Raw genomic sequence first — 25,066 nt, 5'->3', positions numbered from 1 at the left:
ATTTGTTTTTATACTTGAAGATTTTAAGTTTTGCAAGACAAATATATTGTAGAAGCCTTGTAGTACAAGTTTCTGTTGGTACTGGAAGGACTTGAAAGGTAAATAGATGTTCTATCATTTATAAAGTTTTATTTATGACAAATATTTCATGATTTTATGGGGCAACTTTAGATACAAAGTTTTTTACTTCAATAATGTTTGAAGGACACTTGTTCAGAAGTTATCTAAACATACAGGAAGTTAGTTTGGCGTACATTTACAGTTTTATAGAAACTGGCTGTCAGATGTGCCAGTGAGTGAAGGCACTTGTGTCTTACATGCCATTGTAAGCAGGCCCGCCTCCGCCTTCTGGGACCACCCAGTTAATATTTTGACTTGGGTCTTTGATATCACATGTTTTACAATGCACACAGTTCTGAGCATTTATCTGTAATCGAAATCCATCACCTTGTTCCAAAGGAACAAATTCATAAACTCCTGTAAAAAAAAACCACATACATATATATGTATTTAGGTATGCAACAAAAGGCAAATAATGAAAAAGTGAGAGGAAATTAAAATCTTAGAACTATGGAAACTTGAGGTTTTCATGTTTATTCCCAGAGACTATCTGATCTTGGTGTATGTTGTGCTATTAATATAAACTAATCACACAAAAGAAGTACAGCAATATTCTCTGGGTTATCTAACAAGTTAAAACAGATTGGCTCCAGTCCTCGCTTCTGACAGTTAACAGTGCACTGTAACTTTTAAAAGTTAAGATAGGGTCTTATTCTTGAATAGTTTTATCTACCTTCTAATCTCATGTGAGCAAACAGTAATTTTCATTTACCTGAGTACTGTTATTCTACCATATTTAGATCTCATTCATTTTGACTGAAAACTCTTAGCACTTAAGGGATTCAGTACTTGCGATGACTTTAAAGTTAGTGTCAGTCATTGAACTCAGTGTGGTCATGATGTCTCTACATGTACACATACACCATCACTTCAGAACAGCTTTTAAAAAGACCCAAGAACAGGTACTTGTTTTCTATAGTCCGTTTGTCTGAGGGTAGACATGAAAGCAGTTTGGAGATAAGTCATCCAAAGTAGAGAAGACCTCAGCAAAATCCCTACTATCAGGACATTCAAGAAAAGTTTCCTAATGAAGTGGGAAATTGTTTACTGTTTAGGAGCAGAAAGAAATTGTTACTCACCTGCAGGGCAGAATCGCTGCTCGGGCCCATCATATATTGACAGGTTTCTATGAACAGGTATGCTGTCATCCTTTAAGGTTAAATGTGCTGGCTGGTCATGTTCATGATTAGTGCCACTCAAAGCCACAGAGGATAAGAGGTCAAAACTGACCTGTCCATCAGGCTTCGGGTACTCAATGGGGGTACAATCCTTGGCTGGTTTGAGCTGATCAGAGTCTGAGCCTTAAGCAATTTTGAGGGAGATATTTAATAAAGTAACATAATTATCCAGGACTCCCCTTTGGTTTTTGTTTGTTTGTTTGTTTTGTATTGGTGATTTCAGGCCGCTCATGCTAATAGTCTTTTACCACGGCACTTCATTCTCAGTCCTTCAATCAGACAGTCTGGTTATGCAGTCCAGACTGGCCTTGAACTTAACTGTCTTGCATCTGCCTCTTCATGCCTGGCGTGTCTCAAAGCACCCCCCCCCCAACCCCCAATACCCAAACAGAACCAAAAATCATGTCTCTGACAAGCAAGTTTAAAATGTTAAGAGGGTGGAGATGAACTTAATGAAAGGGTTTGCTAGTGAGCAGCCATGTAGTCTGAGATTCCCTAACACTACCAAAAAGGGGGGAAAAAGACCCTATAACAAGGTTATACTCATGTACCCCACACATACATTTTTCCATATGCAATTACTTAAGATCTATATTAGCATTAAGTATATCTGAATTACCTTTATGTTTTAGAGTCCATGGCTCCATTCCTCTCAATATCCAGTAAAATATCCCAGTGTAAATCATCCCTCCATATACTCCCAGTATCCCGTGGCAAGATGGCCTTATATTTCGAACCGCGTATAGCTCTTTCCATACCCAGGATTGCTTCAAATTGTCTTCATATTCAGTTACATGGAGTCCTTTTATGAAAATAAGTATTAAGTGAGACATAGATGGTGAGGCTTAGTTTTAAAAACATGTGGACCCATGCAGAATCACATAAATGCCATCTTTTAACAAGAAAGGGTGTGTGTGTGTGTGTGTGTGTGTGTGTGTGTGTGTGTGTGTGTGTGTGTGTGTGTGTGTGGTGTGTGCTGGCACTGGGGCTTTATGCACAGTAGACAAGTACACCTTAAGTTTTATACTGGAAGCTTTAAAAAACTGGTTTGAAAAGGAAACTTAATACAAGTTCAGGCTTATTTATAACCGTGCTTTAAAAGGAGTCAACGCTATCACTAAGCTTTTATTGTGAGTGGAATCATGTCCCTGTAAGGATTGTCTTTTGAGGTCCCAATGGATTCACCCCTTGAACCTGACTATGATAGGATGGTTACAGACATAATTGGGGTCTTGTGGAATAGAGTGGGTTCCTAATCTATTAGACATGTCCACTTTACAAGAGACAGAGAATGGAGGAAAGAATGCATAAATATAGCTGAGATGGGTATGGGAAAAGAGGAATTTCTGAGAGAACGCTCCTTGATTTTGAACCTCCTGCTGCAGAACTTTTAAAGAAAAAACTTGTTTAAAGTTATCTAGTTTGTTAAGAAATCCATCTTTTGGGGGATGGGGTGCAGATGCTAGGGATTAGATCTAGTGCTTGATGAGCACGGGGCAAGTGCTGGTCTAGTCTGGTGCATTTAATCTTTAGGGGGAGCAACTGATTCTTAACTGACTTGCACAAACTACAAAGTGATTATACTCCTTTTTTTTTTTTACTCAAAGCGATTTTATTGCTTGTGCACACAACAGCATTTATGCCACTAGAGCAGAGGCTGTGTATGACTCATATTTCCAATTGGGTGGGAGCACCCGCTTAGTCTTATAGTATCGAGCCAATCGGTGAATTCTGCTCTCTATCAGAATCAGGTGGAATTTAGCATCCTTATCCTTTCTGTTCCTCTCAAAGTGCTTTCGGACAGCAACAGCTTTCTTAATCAAGTGGTAGAGATCCTTGGGGAGGTCAAGGGCAAGGCTTTTGGACTTGAGGATTCTCAAGATTTTATTTCCAGTCACAAAACGGACCTGGGCCACCCCGTGTGAGTCCCTCAGGATTACACCTATCTGGGAGGGAGTCAGGCCTTTCTTGGCCATTTTGTAAATCTGTTCCTTCACGTCGTCAGACGTCAACTTCAGCCACGTGGGGACGCTACGGCGGTAGGGCAGCGCCGACTGGGACAGGCCCTTCCCGGGAGCATGCATGCGACCCATGATGGCGGAGGTCTGGCAGCAAAGAGCATACTCCTTTTTTTTTTTTAAAGATTTATTTTATGTATATGAGTACACTGTAGCTGTACAGATGGTTGTGAGCCATCATGTTATTGGTTAAGAGCACTGACTGCTCTTCCAGAGGTCCTGAGTTCAATTCCCAGCAACCACACGGTGCCTCACAACCATCTGTAATGGGACCCAATGACCTCTTCTGGTGTGTCTGAAGACAGCTAATAAATAAATCTTTAGAAAAAAATTTCTGACTGTTAGTAATTCTTTCATATAGGAGTTTTTTACCTGTTGTCTTTGACTGGAGATTTTCACTAGTTAGTTGCTTAAAAATTGATTCTGCTGCCAAACTTCCACTTTTCATTGCCGTGTGGGTGCCTTTGATCTTGGGAACATTCATGAAACCAGGACTGCAACCAATTAGTAAGCCACCAGGAAAAGTGAGTTTTGGTATGGACTGCAAAGAGATTCAGAATAATACATTTGTCAGCTCAAATGAGGCAAAACAAACATAAATACGCCAAACCTAAAGCTGTAGGGCAAAGAACAAATACAGGAGTGTGGCAAGGAAAGGGTGTAGCCGGGGCATGTAGGCTTAGGACTTTGGCCAGTTCTCTATTTTTTTTTTCCCTATCCCATGCCTGATCTCTATGGGACAGAATTATCAAAACAATATATTTAAAATAACATGCTTTTATTTATGTGTATCTGTCAGAGTTCACACATTTCCTAAGTTTGGGTAAAAATTATAACTTCTTTTACATTATTTTGGGAAATGATCCCATATCTTTATTTTAGTCTGATATGCAGAGGTGAAGAATATACTCTAGTGACATTAAAATGTCTAGGTGCTACTCTAAGCAAACTGAACTTTGAATTTCTGATAAAACAACCAATGTAATAAAGGTATCAGTACTTCCAGTTAGCCAACAAAGGTATATTGTCTAAGGAGCAGGGACGAAGTAAGGACTGCAAGGGGCACATACTCCAGGGTTGGTCTTTGTTCATTTTCAGTTTTTCTTCTCTAGGGGCTTTCTAGATTCAGCCATAGACAGGCCTTTGATGAGAGGGTGATGGAGTGGCCACAGTTCCCACCAATGGTAGAATTCTAGAGCAAGAAGCAAAACCTGAGTGCAGAAGGAGTCAGGAAAAAGATCATGCCTGGGCTGCTGAGACAGTTCAGTGGGTAAAGCCTGCTGTTGGACTTGGTGACTCGAGTTCAAGCCTCAGAATCCACACAGTGGACGGAGAAAACTCACTCCCATTAGTAGTCCTCTGACCTCATGCATGTACATGTGTGTACCTGCACACATCTGAATGACCTTGTTTAACATAATACCGTATTGACTTCCCTTAACTTTATGAATTATTGTTATAGTACCAGTGTCTTCAAAGCTGTATTTTAAAGCACCCTCCATGTTACTTTTCTAATAGATTAAAGAAAACCAAACACCAATTTCAAAATAGTTTGATAATCTAGACTATTAGAGGCAGAAGTGATCATGTTTTAAATATGATCCTGAAAGCAGAGAAGCCATCTTCTTCCACGTCATTGATCTAATGTTTAGAGCTCTTCTCAGATTACCTTACCTGTCTAACTGATATTTTTCATAACAGTACTAATAGCTTTTAGATGGCCATTTAGTTCTTATTTCATCATTTAACATTACTCAAAAAAAATTAATCATCTTAAAATATCTGAGTGTATACTAACAGAATAACGAGTACAATCCTACCAGGCTACATGAAAGACTCAGTTGGGATAAATCATTTTTGAAAGATACATTTCCTTTTCAGTTTCCTGGTGTAAGTAAAGGAATAAAAGGAAATAGTGTGAATGACATTTTTTGTTTTCTAGTAAAAAAGTAAACAAAAGGCCCATGAATATATCTCTAGAAATATACATATGTATTTTGGAGACAGGGTCTCACTTATGAATTCTTGTCTGGCTTCAAACTTAAGAAATCCACCTGCCTCAGCCAACCAAGTGCTGAGGTTAAAGGCATGCACCTCACACCTAATCAGATCAATATATTGGTTTTTTGTTTCCCTTTTACGTGTATGAGTGTTTTGCTGTGTACCATGTGTGGGCCTGGTGTCTGAGGAGGTCAGAAGCAAGTGTCAGATGCCCTGACCTGGAGTTGTGGACATTGTGAGCTGTCTTGTGGATGCTGAGTCCTCTGCAAGAACAAGTTCTCTTAACCACTGGGCTATCTCTCCTGCCTTCAATATAGTCTTGAAACTAAATTCATGGTATACTGTAATTACTGTGTTATGCATAATTGTATAAGTATTTTGTTAAACTCCTTAAATTTTTGTCCTATGAAATAAAAATTACGTTCTTAATTGGTTATTTAAGTTACAAAATAGCAATTGAGAATGGGTGCTGGAAGCTACCTGCAAGCCGCCTTCATTGAGCGCTCGGGCTCCGTAGGCTATCCTCTTCCCACCTTCCAGCGTCGGTTGGATGCTGGGGTGATGCTTCCACCTCTGGAACTCTCGGAATGGACTCAGGTACGGATTCTGATAGTCGAGGCCAACCTTAAACCAAAACCAAAATTAAAGCAGAGATAAACTCTACACTGAGGGTAAGAAAGTAAGCAAAAGGGTAATCGGCATTTATAACTATGAAAACTTTAAAAATTAAGAAGACACCAAGAAACCATTGTGCTTTGGAAATCAAAGTCCAAATTAAGAAAAAAAAAAAAAAGATTCTCAAACCTATTTGTAAATAAGTATTCATAAATGGAGTTGTGATTACATTACTTATTTATTGATACCAACTCTATTAGTAAGATAATAATCCAGGCTGGGCAGTGGTGGCGCACACCTTTAATCCTAGGACTTGGGAGGCAGAGGCAGGCAGATCTCAGTTGGAAGTCAGCCTGGTCTATGGAGAGTTCCAGGATAGCCAAGGCTACACACAGAACCCATTTTTTAAAAAACAACAAAGAAACAACAAAAAGAGTAATCTAAATTACAGTACTACTAGGGCAGAATTTAAGTGGTGTAAATTGTACTCAGAAAACAGTGGGAGGAAGTACAGCTTTTATAGCAGTATCAGAGCTGAAATTAATAGCTACACCTTTTTGCTTTTCATACGACTGAGTCACTAGGGTAACTACCACAGGGTGACACAGCAAAACCTGACTGATGGTGTTAAACTATGTACTGAGTGCATACATTTAATGATGTATCATGTAAAAGGATCATGACACTAAACCTTGACATTGCTGTCAGCTATGAGATGTAGAAACTTGATAGTCTGCATTGTTCAAAATGTTTAAGATATTAATTTATTGCTATAGCAGTGGAAGAGGTAATTGGTTTTTTGTTTGTTTGTTTGTTTGTTTTGAAATAGTAGGTTCAGACTGTGGGCCAATTTTATTTTTAGTAGTAGCATGGCATAGTGGAAGTGGGCTCTAAAGTCAGCATCAGGCATGAATCCTGCCTCCAACATTATGGTAGTTTGAAAGAGAATGGCTCCCTAAGGTTAATATATTTGAATGCTTTTTTCCCAGTTAGGTTGAACTGTTTGGGAAGGACTAGGAGGTGTGGCCTTGTTGGAAAAGGGTTGCAACTGGAGATGGGTTTAGTGATGTTAAGGGACTAGACCAGGCCTAGTCTCTCTGGCTTCAGACTAGGGTGCAAAGCTCTCAGCTACTGCTCTAGCACCATTGGTGATCATGCACTGTAAGGAAGCCCCCCATTTAAGTGCTTTCTTATATAAGAGTTGCTTTGGTCATGGTGTCTTTTCACAGCAACAGAACAGCAACTAAGACAAGGAGTTACTGTGGCATTTGGTTAGACTTATTTTAATTTGCTCACAATAAGGACATGCTTCATAGCACTGGATGGCTACAAAATTGACTGACCAATCTCCGCAAATCTTCTAGAACAGTGCCTAGAATGTAATAGCTACTAGTATTACAGCTAAGTAAGTTGGTGAATATCTACAGTAGCCATCGAGATTTTACACACTGATAAGTGCAAACGTCAGCTTTCTAATGGAAAAGTATTCTCCAGGTTAAAAACCCCTATTTTTCACACTGATCACTCTCTACCTCTAGTCAAAGCCTTTGTAATGGGAGACAACTTACCACAAAACCAACAGCGACTAGAGGTTCACCTTCATTTAAGTGATAAAGGAAAGAGCCTCCATAAGTATGTCTGTCCAAGGGCCAACCCACAGTGTGATCTACTCTCCCAGGTTTCCACTTCTTTTCATCAATAATCCATAACTAAAACCAAAAAACAAAGTCCATGAGGTCATACAGTATCATACATACAAATTATTTTGTACACCAAAAAGTATTATAATCAAATGATTGCCTGCTAAGCCAACATAAAGAAGTAGGTCACAAAAGTTATGAACCCATTAGCACTTCAAATGAAGAACTTCTTTTGTGGGGGTACAGAAAAAGTTATTGAAAATTTTCTGTAGTACTGGCTATGTAAGCGTGCTCACTGTTGTGGGCGTGGGGAAATCAATGGAGTAGCAGAATTCAGATCTGTCAGTTTACCTCTTACTTCAGCCATCTCACAATAGGATTGTTGTTCACTGCAAGCTTTTATTCACAAAATACTGAACTTGTTTATTTATTTATTTATTTTTGCAATGCTGGAGATTGAAATCAAACCCTCATACATTTTAGGCAAGCACTCTATGACATCCCAAGCCCTTTAAAATACATACATACATACATACATACATACATACATACATACATATGCTGGTCATGGTAGTGCAAAGATTTCTTAAAATGGTAGGCAGGAAGATTTCTTAAAATGCTTAAACTAGCTTGGGATGTAGCTCAAGTAGAATGTTTGCCTAACAGATTCAAGGTCCTGAGTTTAATCCCTAGCACTGCAAAGCACAGTTTAAAGGGTTAATAGAGTATAGAATAAATTGAGAAAATATACATTTAACTTTACTAAATTTTAGATCAATATACAATGTCCGGGTATTTCCTGAAATATTTTCACATAATTTTGAACAAATAATTCTTTGTAAGATGTGGCCATTCTAAAAGCAACACATGAGACAGCCATAGAAGGGCAGGTTATGAAAAATATTAAGGTTCAAATATTTTCAAGTTTACAAGTTACTGCAGATGTAATTTTGGCAATCATTTGACCTACAATTAAAATTGTGCAAGCAAACCAGGATACCTCCTTCAAACCAATTCCATAAGTCTGTGCATCACAGCTGGCCCTCAGATCAAACTTCTTATAAAGCTGCTTGGCTAGGTGTCCATGGCAACCCTCTGCAAAAACTGTGACTTTGGCATGCAGTTCCAGTCCTCTTTCAAATGTTGTCTGAAAAGCAAAAACATGTTAAAAACAATATTTGATAAACTAAACAATAGTTTAGGTACACAAGACACGGTAGACCTATGTACTAGAAGAAAACTATCAGGACTGTCTATTATAAGTAGAATCTACATTTCCATCTCTGTACATTCCTGACTTTGCTTTTTCCATCAGAAGCAAAGGCAGTGCTCTTACTTATGAGTCATGAAAAGAAAATGAATTAGACACCATAGAGAACCTAGTTACATCCTTGTCTCTGCCTCTTGAGTGCTGGGATCAAAGGCGTGCGCCACCACGCCCAGCTGTAATTTTTTTTAAATGTGAGTGTTGTCTGCATGTACACATGCATGCCAGAAGAGGGCTTCAGATCACCATACAGTGCTGGGAATTGAACTCAGGACCTCTGGAAGAACAAAGAGCCACTGCTCTTAACCGCTATGCCATCTCACCAGCCTAGTTACATACATCCATTTACTCATAAGTAGACTGCACGCAACATGTTATATTTGTGTTGAGCTCAAACTTGCCTCTTTTTTTTTTTAAAGCAATTGTAAAAAACAGTATTATTCTTAATTATATTCTCAAGCCCACATAAGTGCGGTTTATAGGAAGACCTAAACATTGAGCTTGAGTTGGTTCTTGATCTTGTATGTAGGTAGCTTAGGCTGGTCTCAAACTTCAGCCTCAGCCTCTCAAGTACTGGGACTGCAGATGTGCAGTGTGCCCTGCTAGCTCTTGTTCAGCACATAACTATTAAAAGGTATACCTTTGGTGCGCCATCCTTTTGTATGCCTACATCATTAGTGGCGATTCCTTTTACACTACCATCTTCATGATAAAGGACCTAAAAATGATATAAGCAAACTTATTATTACCTCAGATTCATATTAACTTTGACATATTTGACATGATGATGATTACAGTTTATTTGTGAAGCAAGAAGGGGTCGGGGGGAGTAAAAAGCATAATCCTGAAGTTGAGAAGTTGTACTATTCTGACATTCTCATTGGTTTCCTCTAGAGGAAAATGCTCTCTGGAGAGCCAAGCAAAACATGAACTCGAATCACATGAGGCTGTAGGAAGGCTCGAGGGTGGAGACTGACCCAAGGATAGTAGCAATGGAGAAGGGGGTAAAAAAGGAACTGAGGTCTGGCTCGGAGCACTAAACCAAACAATAAAGCCTGATAACTGTTGGGGATTGGTCTTGACACTTTCAATTAATCTGCCCCCCAAAATTGGGAATCTGCGTGCCCAATTGGTTTTTGATCAATCAATAAAGAGCCAATGGCTGGGCAGGTAGACTAAGGTGGGACCTTTGGATTTGTGTGGGCTAGGAACTGGGAGAGAAGGAGGAGGAGAGAATCACCAGGACTCAGGGCTGCAAGAGAGAAAGTCAACCAGTCATGTACGAATTTGGGTAGGTGGCCTTCCCCGATTTGGTTTGTGGTAACAGGGGAAGTTCTAGGAGTCTCAGCAGTACTGGAGGGGAGCGTTTGCTAGCAGGAGACGGTTAAGGAGTGCCCAGCCTTTGAGCATGTAAAAAATTAACTGGTGCACATGTGTGTGTGTGTGTGTGTGTGTGTCTTTCATTCGAGAACTCAAAGAGCTCTTGGGTGGGTAGCTGGGAGTGTGACCCTCTGGGAGCCAAAGTGGTGTAACTAACTACCACTACACCTGACAATCAGGAAAGAAGCAACTAAAAGAGAAACTGTGTAGAGACAATTAGTATATACACACAAAAGGAGATACCAGGCACTTAGTAAGTTGCCCACCTGTGACTCTGACATGAAGCCCCATCAACAATGCTTAACAAAGAAGCAACGCAAAGTCCCACACGGAGGTCTAAAAACCCAAATGCATATGTATGGGTGGAAAACAGAAACTTTTTGCAACCAGAACCTATGTCTTTTACTTGGCGGTGATTTATAAAAAGAATTGAATTTTTTCTGACACAAAGATAAAAGAATTTCTTCTTACCCCTCACTCTTCTTTCATTATTTCTTCCAGTCAAATTTCTTCAAAAATGTTTTATGTGTATGTTTTATGTCTCTATTTTATGTTTTGCCTGAAAGTGCATGCTGTGCCTTCAGAGGCCAGAAGAGGGTGGCAGATCTCCTGGACAGATGTGTGTGCTCGCATGTAGGCGCTGGGAACTACACCTGATCCTCTGGAGAAGCAGCCAGAGCTTTTACCTGCTCCATCCTTCCAGCCCTCTCCTTTCTGTTACAGAGTCAGGGTCTCATTATATAGGCCTGGCTAGCCTCATGTAGACCAGGCTGGTCTCAAATTCATAGTGATTTGCCTGTCTCTGCCTCATGAGAGCTGGGATTAAAGGCGTACTATCATGCCCAGGTACCTGGCTATTTAAAAGGATATTTCTTTCTTCACCTGTGAAAATAGTGGTATTTTTGGCTTATTGCTCATTGAATATTAAATTGATTTAAACAATTTCTTTACAAGTTATGAAGATTCCTTTGGATTTTCAAATTTAATCTCTCAGGGTAAACAGTTTGAAATGGTTGCCAAAACTGTTGTTTTGTGGGAACTAACAGAAGAAGTTTTTAGAATGAAGAATAATCTACATAAGGCTTGAACTAGTTTATTCTTCATGGTACGACTTTCAAAAAGGGAAAGGAATGTGTTCAGTGGAGGGCAGCAATATTGAGAGCAATCAAATTACAGAGCATGGTGGTTGAAAGAAGTGAGATTATTAGCCTGGGAAACAAAATTCTGGTGAATAAAGGTGAGAAAGAGTGGGAAAGAGGAGTGCTCATGGAAGAGGCGTGCCCGTGGAAGGAGAGTGCCCATGGAAGGAGAGTGCCCATGGAAGGAGAGTGCCCGTGGAAGGAGAGTGCCCGTGGAAGGAGAGTGCCCGTGGAAGAGGCGTGCCCGTGGAAGGAGAGTGCCCATGGAAGGAGAGTGCCCGTGGAAGGAGAGTGCCCATGGAAGGAGTGCCCGTGGAAGGAGAGTGCCCGTGGAAGGAGAGTGCCCGTGGAAGGAGAGTGCCCGTGGAAGAGTGCACAGACTTGTTCTGCAAAGCACACACAGCAGATGATTTCCACTGAATACATGAAAGACCACGAGTCCACACAGAGAGTTCATATCCCCATGGTGTTCAATCGCATGACGGGGGGCAACAGAAGAAATTCAGTTCCTCTTTGGATTATCATTTTTAGTATTTTCCCCAACCCTGCAATTCTAAATTGCTAAGATTTTTCTAAACAATTTATCTCTGTAAACTTATTGGTTGACTTTAGTAAGAAAAAGAGATTGTTTCCTATAAATGTTAAAACAAACAAAACAGAATTATACAGACCTCAGCAGCAGCATACCCAGGGTACACTTCGACTCCAAGAGCCTCTGCCTGTTCTCCCATCCAGCTCACCAGATGTCCTAGGCGTACGATGTAATTGCCATGATTGTTCATCGGAAGACCTGCAATTATTTATGTAATTTAAGATCGGACATTATATTGCTAAGGCACTTCGACAATCGAATATAGTTAATTAAAAAAAATCTAATCAGTGTGTACTGCTGCATAAAAACACACATTATCTTCTTGGCTATAATGACATTATTTGGTGAAAGTTCTAGTTTATTAAAATAAAATCAATATTAAAGCCTGAAATTAAAAATTCCTGGCTGGCTTTCAAGGCTCTTTTAGACTAGAAGACAAAAGAACTGCACTCTAGTCTGGCTTTCTCATCAGCTAGCTGTATCTCTGGGCAAGCCCTTCACATTCCTGGGCTTCTGTTTTCTCATCTGCAGAGGAAAGTTCTTCCTCACTGAAACTGTGACACAGCTCCTTCCAGCTGTGACACCACAGCTCCTTCCAGCTGTGCAAGCCCATGGTTTCATGACCCTGCCATACTCTACCTGGAAGAATTGGCACAGGAATTCTGTGTTTCTCTGTTAAGATGGCAAACCTGTCTTCTGTTACAGGAGTGTTAAGTGGAGCCTAGGAACAAATGAGAACAGGAAGGAGATGTTTCAGTTGTATTTGTACGGTGAGTATACATTGTAAAACCCTCTTAAACCTAAAGAGAGAAGAGAAAAGGAACTCCTCTCCTTTTCACTTTTCTTTCAGCCTTCCTTTGAAAACCTTGTAACTGAAATTGTTTTTATGTCTGTTGGGAACAGATAGAAATCTTTTTCTCTTAAACACGTGTAAGGGTGTTTGCCTGTGTGTATAGCTGGGTACCGGTTATGTGCCTGGTGCCTATAGAGGCCAGAAGGTGACTTTGGAGTTAGAGACAGTTTTGAGCCACCATATGGGTGCTGGGAATTGAACTGTAGTCCTCTGGTAAAGTAACTAGTGTTCTTACCCACTCCTAGGATGGAAATCCTAAAGCCAGCCCACAGCTCTTGGTAGTCTTGTCCTAGCCACGTCATTTCCAGATGCCTTCTGAAGCATGTTTGAACTGTGTGCATCACGTTTCCCTGTCTCTGTGGGCCTAGGGGCCTGCTTCAAATTAAAAGCCCCTGCCTTGTTGGAAGAAAAAAAAACTTAGAAAAGGGGTAAAGACCACCAGCATGCATGTAGAGCTGACAGCTGTGCTGTAAGGGTGGCAAGGCAGTAATGGGCTTTGACATTAGAGATGACGCTGTGCCAATCTAACGATACCGGGTTCTGATATACTGAAGACAGAATTAATTCCATTTTTCAGTGTTCTTGTTTTAATAAAAGCCTGTTATTTGGGAAGGAGTGCACCAAGGAGACGTTCAAATTATAGTTTATTCTACAAAAAAATGAGTGCAAACATTTATATGCTTATTTGACCTTTACTAAGGGTATTCACAAATATTCTAATTTTGGATGTAGGACAAATATAACTCATCCTACAAGAGAAACAGTTGAAAGTAAGATTTTAACCAATTTCATATTAATTTTGAAAGCAATGAAACCTAACATTGAGTCTTCTGTATGTCAGACTCGTAGCCTTTTCTGCTGAGATTAGAAGAAACCACAGTAATTATTTCTTTAGGAAACTGGTTTCAGGTGCTGGAGACTTGGCTCAGTGGTTAATAAGAGTGTGAGCTTTTAAAGAAGATCTGATGTCAACTCCCAGCACCCGCAACTCTCTGTAATTCAAGTTCCAAGGAGATGCAATGCATCTAAACCTCTTCTAACCTCTGTGGGCATCAGGCATAGTCATGAGGCAGGCAAATACTCATCCATAGAAAATAAAAATCTAAAATAAATTTTAAAAGGAAAGAAGGTTAGACTTTCCTCTTTGGTTTTAGATATTGCATTATCCCAGAAAAGTCTACATAATACTATACTAGGCACAAATTTAAAACAACAAAGTGTTATATTTTATTAGGTAAATTCAGTATATAAATGTGACTTATAGGTAGCATTATATAAACATAGGAGATATGGACTGGAGAGATGGCTTAGAGGTTAAAAGCACTGGTTGCTCTTCCAGAGGACCTGGGTTTGATTCCCAGAATCCACATGGTGGCTCTCAATTGTCTGTAACTCTAGTTCCTAGGGAACGGAAGCCCTCTTCTGACCTTCAAAAGGCACCAGGCATACAAGCGGAGCATAATCATATATGCAGGAAAAACTCTCATATACATAAGATAATAAAATAAGTAAATACATAAAAAATTTAGGGGGGCTGTAGAAATGGCTCAGCAATTAAGAGCACTGACTGCTCTTCCAGAGGTTCTGAGTTCAATTCCCAGCAACCACATGGTGGCTCACAACCATCTATAATGGGATCTGATGCACTCTTTTAGTGTGTGTCTGAAGATAGCTACAGTGTACTCATATAAAGAAAAATAAGTAAATAATATTTAAAAATTAAAATATATGAGTTACTATGTGTGATGGTTGGTATATGTTTGGCCCAGGGAGTGGCACTATTAGTAGGTGTGGCCCTGTTGGAGTAGGTGTGTTACTGTGGGCGTGGGCTTTAAGACCCTCAGCCTAGCTTCCTGGAAGCCAGTCTTCCACTAGCAGCCTTCAGATGAAGATGTAGAACTCTCAGCTCTGCCTGCACCACACCTGCCTGGATGCTGCCATGCTCCCACCTTGATGATAATGGACTGAACTTCTGAACCTGTAAGTCAGCCCCAAATATATGTTGTCCCTTATAAGACTTGCCTTGATTATGGTGTCTGTTCACAGCAGTAAAACCCTAACTAAGACAGAAATTGGTACCAGCATAGTGGGGTATTCCTTTGACAACCTAACCATGTTTTAGGGAGCAACTGTTGAAGGACTTTGGAACTTTGGGCTAGAAAAGCCACTGGGTGTTAAGAGCTTTGTGGGATGTTCTATAGGAGCTTGGAAGATAATGTTGAGAACAGTGCAACCGATTGAGGCCTGATTTGTGAAATTTCAGAGGGAAGATTAAAGACTCTTATCAGGTCCATTGCTGTTTTGATTGTGAAGATTCTGTGGTTCTGGTTAGCTGGGGCTGAAGAATCAGCTGTGATTAACAAGATACCAGAACTACTAAAGTGAAGCCTTTGCGTTACTGGGACCATTGATGCTGGTTAGCTGGAGCTAAGAAATCAGTAGTGGTTAAGAAGAGACCAGCATCATGGAGGTGACATCTTCTGGGAAGTGTTTTCTGAGAGCACAAAGAAGCTGTGCTCCAGAGATAGCCAAGGTTGTACCTCGTGCTATAGCTGGACTTAATAATGTGTAAAAAGTCACCCAGGTGGTTCTGGTTTTAAAGGCATGAAGGGGTCATGCAGAGCAGTTGAGGCTTGGCACTGTGAGAGGCCATTGGTGAAGGTGCAGCCTCAGTTGCAACTGATGGCCCAGGACTGAAGGGGTCACGCAAAGGAGTTGAGGTTTAGCACCATGAAGAGAGTCTATGAGAGGCTATTTGTAAAGCCTAGTTACAGTGGAAGACAGCAGTGTTTTGGAGATGCCAGTATCATGAGATGACCACCAAGAGCAGCAGCAGCAGTGGACTACAGGTGGCTGGAGCCTAGAAGACAACGTGTGTGCTACAAAGGGCAAAGCTGGAGAAGTGACCCAAGACCTTGGAGGAGCCCAGAAGATCATGAGTGGATCCCAGACACTGGAAGGTTAGAGTTTGATTTTGCTTTGACTGTGACTGTACCCTGATATTTTTCCCTCTTGAAGGAAGAAAGTATTTTAGTGGAACCCACAGTTAAGAGACTTTGAATTGTAAAAAGACTTAGAATTTTTAAAAGCAATTGGATATTTTAAAGAGAATGAAATTTTAATATGTAAGAATTTGTAAAGGCTGTGGGGCTTTTAAAGTTATTTAGATCTTTGGGATGAATAAGAAACTAAGGGTTGAGGCTTCCTAGTGATGTGTTTGTGTGTCAACTTGACAAGGGGGTCAAGTTACAATTCTGTTACTTGTTTTAGATTGGGTCTTGCTATGTAGCCAGGCTGGCCTTGAGTCCATCAACCTCCTGCCTCTGCTTCCTCCACTGTAGGAGTACAAAAGCATACAAATATATTGTTCATTTTTGTCTGGTGCTAGAAACTGAACCCAGGTTTTGCTGTACATGTTATACCACTTAAGCCTCAGGCTCCTTTTCTTTGGTTCTTTTTAAGTTAAAAAATAAAAAAAACCCTTAAGTATATATATTTAATAGCTAACAATTGAGATTTCCATGACAAGGGTTTTCTTTACTAATGTGAAAGTAGAGACAGCATAGAGTAGACCTCGTGTAAGAATCAGCTTGCCCTACCCCTTTCTCCTTCCAGTCTGGGAAGAGCTCTTTGAAGGCAGCTGGATCAAGGCAAGCCCCTGAGAGTGTGTGTGCTCCGATCTGAGCAGCTTTCTCCACCAGACACACACGGATGTCCTTTCCCTGTTCAGCAGCCAGCTGCTTTAGCCGAATAGCTGCAGAGAGTCCTGCTGGGCCGGCACCAACTATGACCACATCTGCTTCTTCTGCAAACCTCTCCATATTCACTCCTGGGAGGAAAACATGTTAAAGATCAATTGTGGGATTGATATGACCATGTAAGTCATACGCTGGTTTAGGATACTTTAAGATGTACTTTCGTGTGCACACTATGCTTCAGAGTATAATTTATAGATATTCTCTCTGGGCTATGGATAATAATTATAGTAAGTATATAAGCTGATGAGTTTCAGGTTCTCTTAGGTTCTATTTTAGTATGTATCTTATTTTGGTTCCTTTGAACAGACTTTTGGCTTTGAAACCCATTATTATAAATTTAGAAAGCATGGTGGTATACACTTATAATCATAACAATTGGGCAGTAAGAGCAGGAGAGTTCAAGGTCATCCTGTTATATTCAGGAGTTCAAGGTCAGGCCACTATATGAAGTCCTGTTCTAAAAGAAACAAATGAACAACAACATTTGTGATATACTGTGATATACTGAATGCTTTTAAATTGTCATGAAAAACAAAATATTAAGACCAACAAGGTAATATAAAATATCTAGGAAAGTCTCACGAGTTTTATGAAAATTGTCGCCTACCTTCCCATCTTTTGTCTTTCTCCCGGGGATGAACAGTGTAGTGAGTGGTGATCTGAGGTACAGCAGAGGTTGAAGAGCATCTTGGAGCACACAGAGGTAGGCACTTCTTAATTTTTAAGGCATGAAACCAGTGATACGCTGCATAAAAATGAAAAGTATCCTTTTAAGAATTAGTTTCCATCTGTTGTAGACTGAAAAATCTCTAAGCTGAATGAGTTTCTCTGTGTAGCCCAGGCTGTCCTGGAACTCACTCTGTAGACCAGGCTGGCCTCGAACTCAGAAATCCAACTGCCTCTGCCTCCCAAGTGCTGGGATTAGAGGCATATGCTGCCACTGCCCAGCTCTGAATGAATATTCTTAATAATTGACACAAATCAAAATGGAAAATGATTTTTCTTATGAGTGATACAGCTAACTTTTGCTCATGAAGCAAAATTTCAAATCTTTTAAATCATTTATTTTTATTTTATGTGCATTCATGTTTTGCCTGCACACAAGTCTGTGTGAGGGGGTTGGATCCCTAGACTTAGAATAACAGACAGTTGTGAGCTGACATGTGGGATCTGGGAATTGAACCTGGATCCTCTGGAAGAGCATCAGGTTGACTGCTGAGCCATCTCTCCAGCCCCATAATGTGTTTTTCTTTGTTTTGTTTTATTTAAGATTTATTTATTTTATATATGTAAGTACAGTGTTGCTGCCTTCAGACACACAAGGAGAGGGCATAGAATCCCATTAAAGATGGTTGTGAGCCACCATGTGGTTGCTGGAAATTGAACTCAGGACCTCTGGAAGAGTAGTCAGTGTTCTTAACTGATAATGCACCTCTTCATCTAAAATTTACAATCTTAAAACAAGTGAGAGACAGTGTAATGAAATGAATGGCTGATAGTATAATAAAAATAGATGCAGGGGATAGTGACTCATTAAAGGGCATAAAAATAGAAAAAAAACACAATTTTTTTTATAGAAAAACTTATAATACTAAAGACTGTGATTATATATTCACATATTTTTTGATTCTTTCCCTACTGAGTGTGGACTGGACCTTTCTAGTTTCTAATAAGTGGAATATTAAAAAAAAAACCTAACTTTACAGTAAAAATATTATAGTTATAATTTGAATTAAGTGAATCAAATGGTATTTGAATCAAATACCATTTAAATATGACCAGCAATACAATGATGTCACATGCTATTGATATGATATAATGAGAAAGATTCTTTACCTGTGTGGCCCACACCCTCAAAATCCTCACACCTCAGTCTAATCAGGAAATCATGAGAAACCACCAAGTAAATTTAGACTGAGAGGCATTCAATAAAATGCTTATATCAAAATCACAAATGACAAGAAGCAGAGGAAGTGTCCCATTAAAATAGATGGAGGTATGCTAACTAAAAGCTACATGGACTAGATCCTAGACCAGAAAATGGGAACCTGAATAGTTTTGTAGTATAACATTTCATCAATGTTAGTTTCTTTTTTTTTCTTTTTTTTTTTTTTTTTTTTTTTGTTTTTTGAGACAGGGTTTCTCTGTGTAGTCCTGGCTGTCCTGGAATTCACTCTGTAGACCAGGCTGGCCTCGAACTCAGAAATCCACCTGCCTCTGCCTCCCAAGTGCTGGGATTAAAGGTGTGCGCCATCACACCCAGCCAATGTTAGTTTCTTAGTCTCCATATTCACCATGATTATATATGATGTTAAGTATGAGAAAGACACATGGGAACTCTATTTTCTCTGCAACTCATCTGAAAGCCTAAAGCAAGTACAAAATAAAAAGTTAAATAAAGAATACAGTGATAGGCAGATCAAAGACTGAAATATAAGAGCTGCAGCTATTCAGATGGGCACGGTGATGTCTTTAATTCCAGCACTTAGAGGCAGAACCAGGGGGGATCTCTGTGACAATGAGGCCAGTCTAGACTACACTGGGCTGAGTTCCAGCCCAGCTAGGGCTACACAGAGACTCCGTTTCAAAAACAAAAACAATTATGTGCTTCTTAACAGGATCAGAACCTTCCTAGTAACGATTTCAATGGCTATGTACATAGAAGCCTGTGAAACTGTTTAATTTCTGTCACAATAATGAGGTTTTTTTCTAATTTGGACTATGTCTTATGAAGCATCTTATGAAGGGAAGAAACTTTTTATAAATGGACTGTAAAAAGTAGTAAAGACAAAGAATTTCATTTTGACTATATAATTTACTTTCCTGGACAGGATGAATGGTTAAGAATTTTCCATTTTAATACTATGTCTTGGATGAGATGTGGCTCAGTTGGTCGAGTGCTTGCCTAGTTGGATCCCCGGTACATCATAAGCCATGTGGTAATGCACAGTGGGAAGATCAGAAATTCAAGGTTATCTTCAGCCACACGACAATCAGATTATAGCCAACCTGAGCTATATGAGAACCTGTTCCAAACGAAATATCCCTCATAACTTTCTGAGACTGGAATAACTATAAGCCCTATTTATATCAGACAAATAGGAATTCAGATAGTTTCTTCTAATACCTGTCAAATTCTGAGAACAGTAACTGATCTGAAATTATCTCTGAAGTCATGGAACCTGAGGCCATGGTAAGTTTTTTCCTTTAATTAAATAGAAAGAAGAAGGCCAGGCGTGGTGGCGCACGCCTTTAATCCCAGCACTTGGGAGGCAGAGGCAGGCGGATTTCTGAGTTCAAGGCCTACAGAGTGAATTCCTGGTCTACAGAGTGAATTCCAGGTCAGTTAGTGCTACACAGAGAAACCCTGTCTCAAAAAACAAAAACCAAAAACCAAAACAAAACAAAAAAAAAAAAAAAAGAAAAAAAAAAAGAAAGGCGAAATATTTTTAACAAAATTATTCTTATATAAACTAATTTTATTTTTACCACCAATTACATGGTTAATATTTTTAAATATTGTAACAAAATAGTTTCTCAAGTGATACCTGGCATCAAGACAATAAATTTGATTGAGGTGGGGAAAAAAAAAACATTTGGAGTAGAAGTCTAATGTCTTGTAAATACTATACATTTCTTTTGATAATTTTAAAGAGGTAGGGAAACAAATCTTCCCTACCTTGTTTTGCACATTAAAAACTATTATATTGCTGGGCAGTAGTGGCGCATGCCTTTAATCCCAGCACAGGCAGAGGCAAGTGGATGGATCTCTGTGAGATTGAGGCCAGCCTGGTCTACAGAGCCAGTTCCTGGGCAGCCAGGAACACACAGAGGAACCCTGCCTTGAAAAATCAATCAATCAGTCAATGATATTGAAATACTTTATTAAGACCAAGATTAAATCTTTTTTTTTTACCCTAACTCACAGGGGGAAGATATTTATAAGTACTTATAGGCAAATTCGGTTGAGTTCAAACATACTATCATCATTTAAAAAGTATTTATTATACACTGTAGTTTACCATATACAAGTTATCATTTACTTCTGAAAATTCATTCTATTATTTGTACAGCTACTAATTTGCTCAAGAACAGTTGGAACCGTGGCCTCTGATTTCCACCAGAGACTTTTAAAAAGGCATAACATTTATTCCTTTGCTTAAAAGAGCATGGTATCTCTCATGACCCATCTGAACATTTAGGCATAGAGACAGAGTTCTGATAGAAAGCAAAATCAGAGTCACTGAACACCGAATCAGCCATACACATGACATACTTAGCACATTTAGTTGTCACCACTAGAGTTAACACTGAGTAATGAAAATGTAACAAATTAGCGTTTAAAGAAAAGTCACTGACTGGATCCAAGACTGCATCTAAATTAGACTGTAAACTGATGGCTCTCAAAGCATAACATCTTCTGTGGGTAATAGATGCTTGGTTTGAATATACACCATATTGTTTAAACAAGTATATGGATACTTGTTTAAAAATCCCACAGCCAAATTAACTTCAGTAAAGATTTATATTAAGCCAGTTACAGAATTCAAGATCCTCTAAACTTCTGTTTGATCGAGGGGGTTGTTTTTAAGTAAAAACTTAAAACTATCCTGCAACTGCTTTAAGAAGCACCCCTAACAGAAACGCCTGGTGTTAACTCAGGATAATGCAGAAAAAATTCCGACTCCAGACATAATTGGTGATATATGAGTTAATACGATATGAGAGCTCAGACTTCAATTAAGATTAGACTATTATGGCTGCAAAGTCAGGTCAGAGCCAAGGCGAAAACCCACACAAGTTTTTCTTTCTTTCCCATTCCTAATAAGGCGGCAGATAATACCTGAGCCTTGGGGTAAAGATTAGGAGCGGCATTTGGGGGAACTCCACCGAGGGGGCAGTGTTGACAATATTCTCTTCTCATGACCTTTAACCTAGATGGTAATTCTGCCAACTGGGGCAACTCCAAGGTCGGCAAGGCAGGGTCGGCCACCAGGCGCTGACAGCATTGACCTTTGCCCTAGTTTAGCCTAAGACAATAGACAAGGAAAGGGGTGCTGGCAGTACCCCGGGTGTGGCCCCAGTCTTGTTTTGTCCCAGCTTATCCACCTTGCTCCTTCTGTCCCCACCAGGAGTTTCGTCTCACCAGGGCAGGACAGCTTGGTTAGCCGCACCAACATGTTCAAAGTGACCCGGAGACTTGACCAGATACAAAGGAGAGAGGCGGGGGTCTGCGGCTTGCCGAGGGCGCTGGACTTCTAGGCTACGAGGGGCGCCATCACCTGCCAAGAAGCCCCGACTGCTCAACTTCTGTCAGCGTCTGGGCTCCGCCGACCGCCCTTGCTTCGCCGCGTACCCGCCCCTCTTCTGCTTTGCGCCGGCGCCACAGAGGACACGATGGCCAGTAAGGTTTCCGGGTCACATACAAGCCAGGAAAAGGCAGAAGACTCCATTTCCCAATCATCCTCAGCCAGGAACCTAGTGTGCAGAAGAGATCCACAAGCGCTCGCGTGTGCGCACGCGCACTAGAAGCATAGGGAGGCTAATTTGCTAGGCATTCTGGGAGTTGTAGTGTTTAGCTCCTGGAGCTGTGCGCAGGAGCCTGGTGACGCCTGGCTTGATATCTGATTGGCTGTCTGGAAAAAATGAAAAGTACTTGGGGTCCAGGGCAGAGACAAACGAGAAGATGGGGCGGGACTCCGTGTGGGAGGAGGCGGAGCCTATGGGCTTTGGGCGCGAGCGGTCGAAAGGCAGTTGGTGTCGGTTCGGTTGCTCGTTCTGGTCCAGTGGCCCCAGCTCAGTCCAATGGCTGACTCTAAGGAGTATCGGGCTTCTTCGCCGCCGCCGCCTCCTCCCTCATCTCCATCGTCAGGCGCCTCTTCGTCGTCCCTCAGCATGCCAGTGAGTTTGGGCTGGCGGGGTCCGAGCAGGAGTCCCGGTCCAACCGTGGACCCGCTGGAGCAAGTGGAGCTGCAGATCGGAGACGTGAGTGTCGCCGTTGCGGCTGGGAGCTGCTTGCAGCTAGAGTTTTCCCGCCTGCGGTTCTTGGAGTTGAGGGCTAGCCTCGGCTCTCTCCTCCCGCAACTTTCTTTCCTTCTCCTTCTGCTTGAGGTCATCCGCAGCCCTGCTGCCAGGATCCTCTCTCCGCCTCCTCCCATCCCTCGGAGCACTTTTGGCGGTCATAGCCTGCCTCCCTGCCCATTGGTGCTTTCTAAGGGACTTGAGCTTGTGCTTCTAGTTGGCCACCAGCCCAGGGCCAGCTGGTGATGCTGTTGTGTGTCGCTTACTTGGCTCTGTGTTGGACTTGAGTGGACCAGGGCTAATCACAGCCGGCAGCAGAGATCACTGGTTTCACTGATGGATTTGATAGGACAGTTTAGAACAGAATCTTGCAATGCAAAAATTCTGTAAAGTTTTTGTTCAATCTCAAATTCCCAGAAATAACTTCCTGACTCCAACACGTATAAGACCGAGGGGTTGGAGGGTCACAGCGGCACTTTATAAGGACTCTTTGAGAGGGAGAAAGGAATGAAGCATGTAGCGGACAACCTTCCTGGAGATGGCTGTGGAATAACCACATTAAAGATTGGAAACTAGAACTGGGTGACAGGGTTTTATTCCTTCGTCAAAAGAGATGGCTGAAGTATTAGTTCAGGTCCCTCCCCCCAAACAATACAGGTTACAAATAAATGTGAACAATAAATGCTGACGTGATATAAAAAAAGTGTTATTTTATATTTTTTGGTGAAGAAAGCATTTGATTTAAAAGTGAGTTTTTCAGAGCCGTGTATGATTTTAGATGTTCTGTCAGCTCAGCTTAGAGTATCAGTTCTTTGATTTTATTATTTATTTACTTATTTATAATTCAAAAATAAGTGTTCATGGGTGAAAATAGTGGAACAGGGCTTTTCTTACTTTGTTACCAGGCAAAGTGAGGAAATCCTTTGGATGGCTCTGCCACTTTTAGTCAAGAGATTTCCAGGTTGCCTTGGTGAAATATATGAGAGTTGGATGTGTTTTCTGTTAAAAATTCTGACTTGTCATATTCAGTGAGTATTTTTATGGCAGGTATGCTTCCTTAAAGTTACATTGTGAAAAAAATTTAGAGGCTTTGAGTACAGCTTGTGTAGAGCTGTGTGCCTCCCCTGTTCTGAGACTTCGGCTTCAAGAAAGAACCAGTGTTTTTTTTTTGTTGTTTTTTTTTTTTTTTTAATTCATTTCTTTTAAAGAAAAACATGTGGGCATTTGATTGAAGGTTTTAAGCTATATTTAGACTATGAAGCTAGATGAAGATTTTTTTTAAAACAAGCGTTGTGTGGGGTTCAGGGTGTAGCTCAGTGCTGGAGGTCCTGGGTACCAGTACCACAAACAAACCGGTTTGACTTTTCTTTCTTTCATTAAATTGTAGGCGGCGTTTTCATTAACTAAACTTCTCGAAGCCACATCTGCGGTATCAGCTCAAGTGGAAGAACTTGCCCTGAAATGTACAGAAAATGCACGTTTCCTTAAGACGTGGCGGGACCTCCTGAAAGAAGGCTATGATTCCCTGAAACCCGACAACTGACTTGCAGATGTAGTCGAGTAAAGACTTGCACATGAGCTATTTGCACGTAGAGCACATGTTCGGGGCTGCCCGTCTCCAGGCATTTAGACTGAGAATGAGACTTTTCTTGGTATTCGGGACTTGGTGAAAGCAGAATACTGGGCTCTTTTATTTGCTTGTGTGTTTTCTCTGATATGGCAGTATTTTACCTTAGATGCTTTCTGCCCTCTAAGCTTTTGTTGACTCCTTTATTAGAGCTCATTCTATCAGTAAGTAATGTCACAATAGTGCCCCCCTGCAACCAGGTCATCATGTGAGATGATGACAAGAATGCTTGAATTGGGAATTGAGCTTGGTGTGTCTCCTAAGGTGGGCCATGAGGATTTCAGGTGCGTGGTCCAGCGCCACAGGACACCTGCTGGAAAACTGGCGGTGGCCCTTATTTACTCCCTTATCCCAGGGCCCACAGCCAGGTCACAACACTCACTGTCTGTGAATGAGACTCGATGAGTTAATTAAAGCTACTTTTGACTCCTGTCTTTTAGGATGAAGACTGTTTCTCTAAGAAAACTGTATGAATCTGAACTTCATTGGCTTGAAGGAAAAATTCTCTCTTTTGTTCTGTCTCTCTATTTTAATGAGAAGCTGACATTTTTTTTTCTGTCTTGAAGCAGTCTTCCTGGGAAGCCCATTCTCCTGTCTTAGGAGCCAGGACTACTGGTACGCAGGACAGTTTTGATTTTTTTTTTTTTTTTTTTTTTTTTGGTTTTTTCGAGACAGGGTTTCTCTTTATAGCTCTGGCTGTCCTGGAGCTCACTTTGTAGACCAGGCTGGCCTCGAACTCAGAAATCCGCCTGCCTCTGCCTCCCGAGTGCTGGGATTAAAGGCGTGCGCCACCACGCCCGGCTCAGTTTTGAATTTTGATGATGATCTTAAAATATATTTTTTCGCCGGGTGTTGGT

At 40.7% G+C, this 25,066-nt stretch overlaps 2 protein-coding genes and 1 pseudogene across 2 annotated transcripts; 1 reads left to right on the top strand and 2 right to left on the bottom strand.

Annotated features, from left to right (window-relative positions):
- Nucleotides 1–109: 109 nt before the first annotated feature.
- On the bottom strand, nucleotides 110–21,960 carry Etfdh (electron transfer flavoprotein dehydrogenase). Its single transcript, XM_021157522.2, has 13 exons — nucleotides 21,708–21,960; nucleotides 17,169–17,306; nucleotides 16,403–16,632; nucleotides 12,590–12,671; nucleotides 12,030–12,148; nucleotides 9,480–9,557; nucleotides 8,573–8,719; nucleotides 7,501–7,641; nucleotides 5,798–5,941; nucleotides 3,689–3,857; nucleotides 1,918–2,100; nucleotides 1,200–1,421; nucleotides 110–477 (listed from the first exon to the last, which is right to left on the bottom strand). Exons 1-13 carry the CDS (start codon nucleotides 21,739–21,741, stop codon nucleotides 314–316), a joined length of 1,851 nt encoding a protein of 616 aa, XP_021013181.1. The 5' UTR covers nucleotides 21,742–21,960; the 3' UTR covers nucleotides 110–313.
- Nucleotides 2,886–3,443, bottom strand: LOC110290779 (small ribosomal subunit protein uS15 pseudogene; annotated as a pseudogene).
- A 245-nt stretch (nucleotides 21,961–22,205) lies between the features above and the next one.
- Nucleotides 22,206–24,856, top strand: CUNH4orf46 (chromosome unknown C4orf46 homolog). Its single transcript, XM_021157523.3, has 2 exons — nucleotides 22,206–22,546; nucleotides 23,970–24,856. Exons 1-2 carry the CDS (start codon nucleotides 22,367–22,369, stop codon nucleotides 24,123–24,125), a joined length of 336 nt encoding a protein of 111 aa, XP_021013182.1. The 5' UTR covers nucleotides 22,206–22,366; the 3' UTR covers nucleotides 24,126–24,856.
- Nucleotides 24,857–25,066: the final 210 nt, after the last annotated feature.

This window comes from Mus caroli, unplaced genomic scaffold (genome assembly GCF_978045245.1).
Source record: "Mus caroli unplaced genomic scaffold, Mus_caroli_1 scaffold_3, whole genome shotgun sequence".
NCBI lineage: Eukaryota > Metazoa > Chordata > Mammalia > Rodentia > Muridae > Mus > Mus caroli.
This window is presented reverse-complemented; position numbering and strand designations above follow the sequence as displayed.

What these genes read in the sequence shown, in the direction of transcription:
- Etfdh (XM_021157522.2), bottom strand. Translation starts at nt 21,741, where the DNA reads ATGTTGGTGCGGCTAACCAAGCTGTCCTGCCCTG. An exon ending in CAGACTGGAAGGAGAAAGGG is followed by an intron (nt 12,672 to 16,402) that starts GTAGGGCAAGCT and finishes ATTTGTTCCTAG; the next exon opens with GCTCCACTTAACACTCCTGT. An exon ending in ATGGACTCTAAAACATAAAG is followed by an intron (nt 1,422 to 1,917) that starts GTAATTCAGATA and finishes AAATTGCTTAAG; the next exon opens with GCTCAGACTCTGATCAGCTC.
- CUNH4orf46 (XM_021157523.3), top strand. Translation starts at nt 22,367, where the DNA reads ATGGCTGACTCTAAGGAGTATCGGGCTTCTTCGCCGCCGCCGCCTCCT. An exon ending in TGGAGCTGCAGATCGGAGAC is followed by an intron (nt 22,547 to 23,969) that starts GTGAGTGTCGCC and finishes ATTAAATTGTAG; the next exon opens with GCGGCGTTTTCATTAACTAA.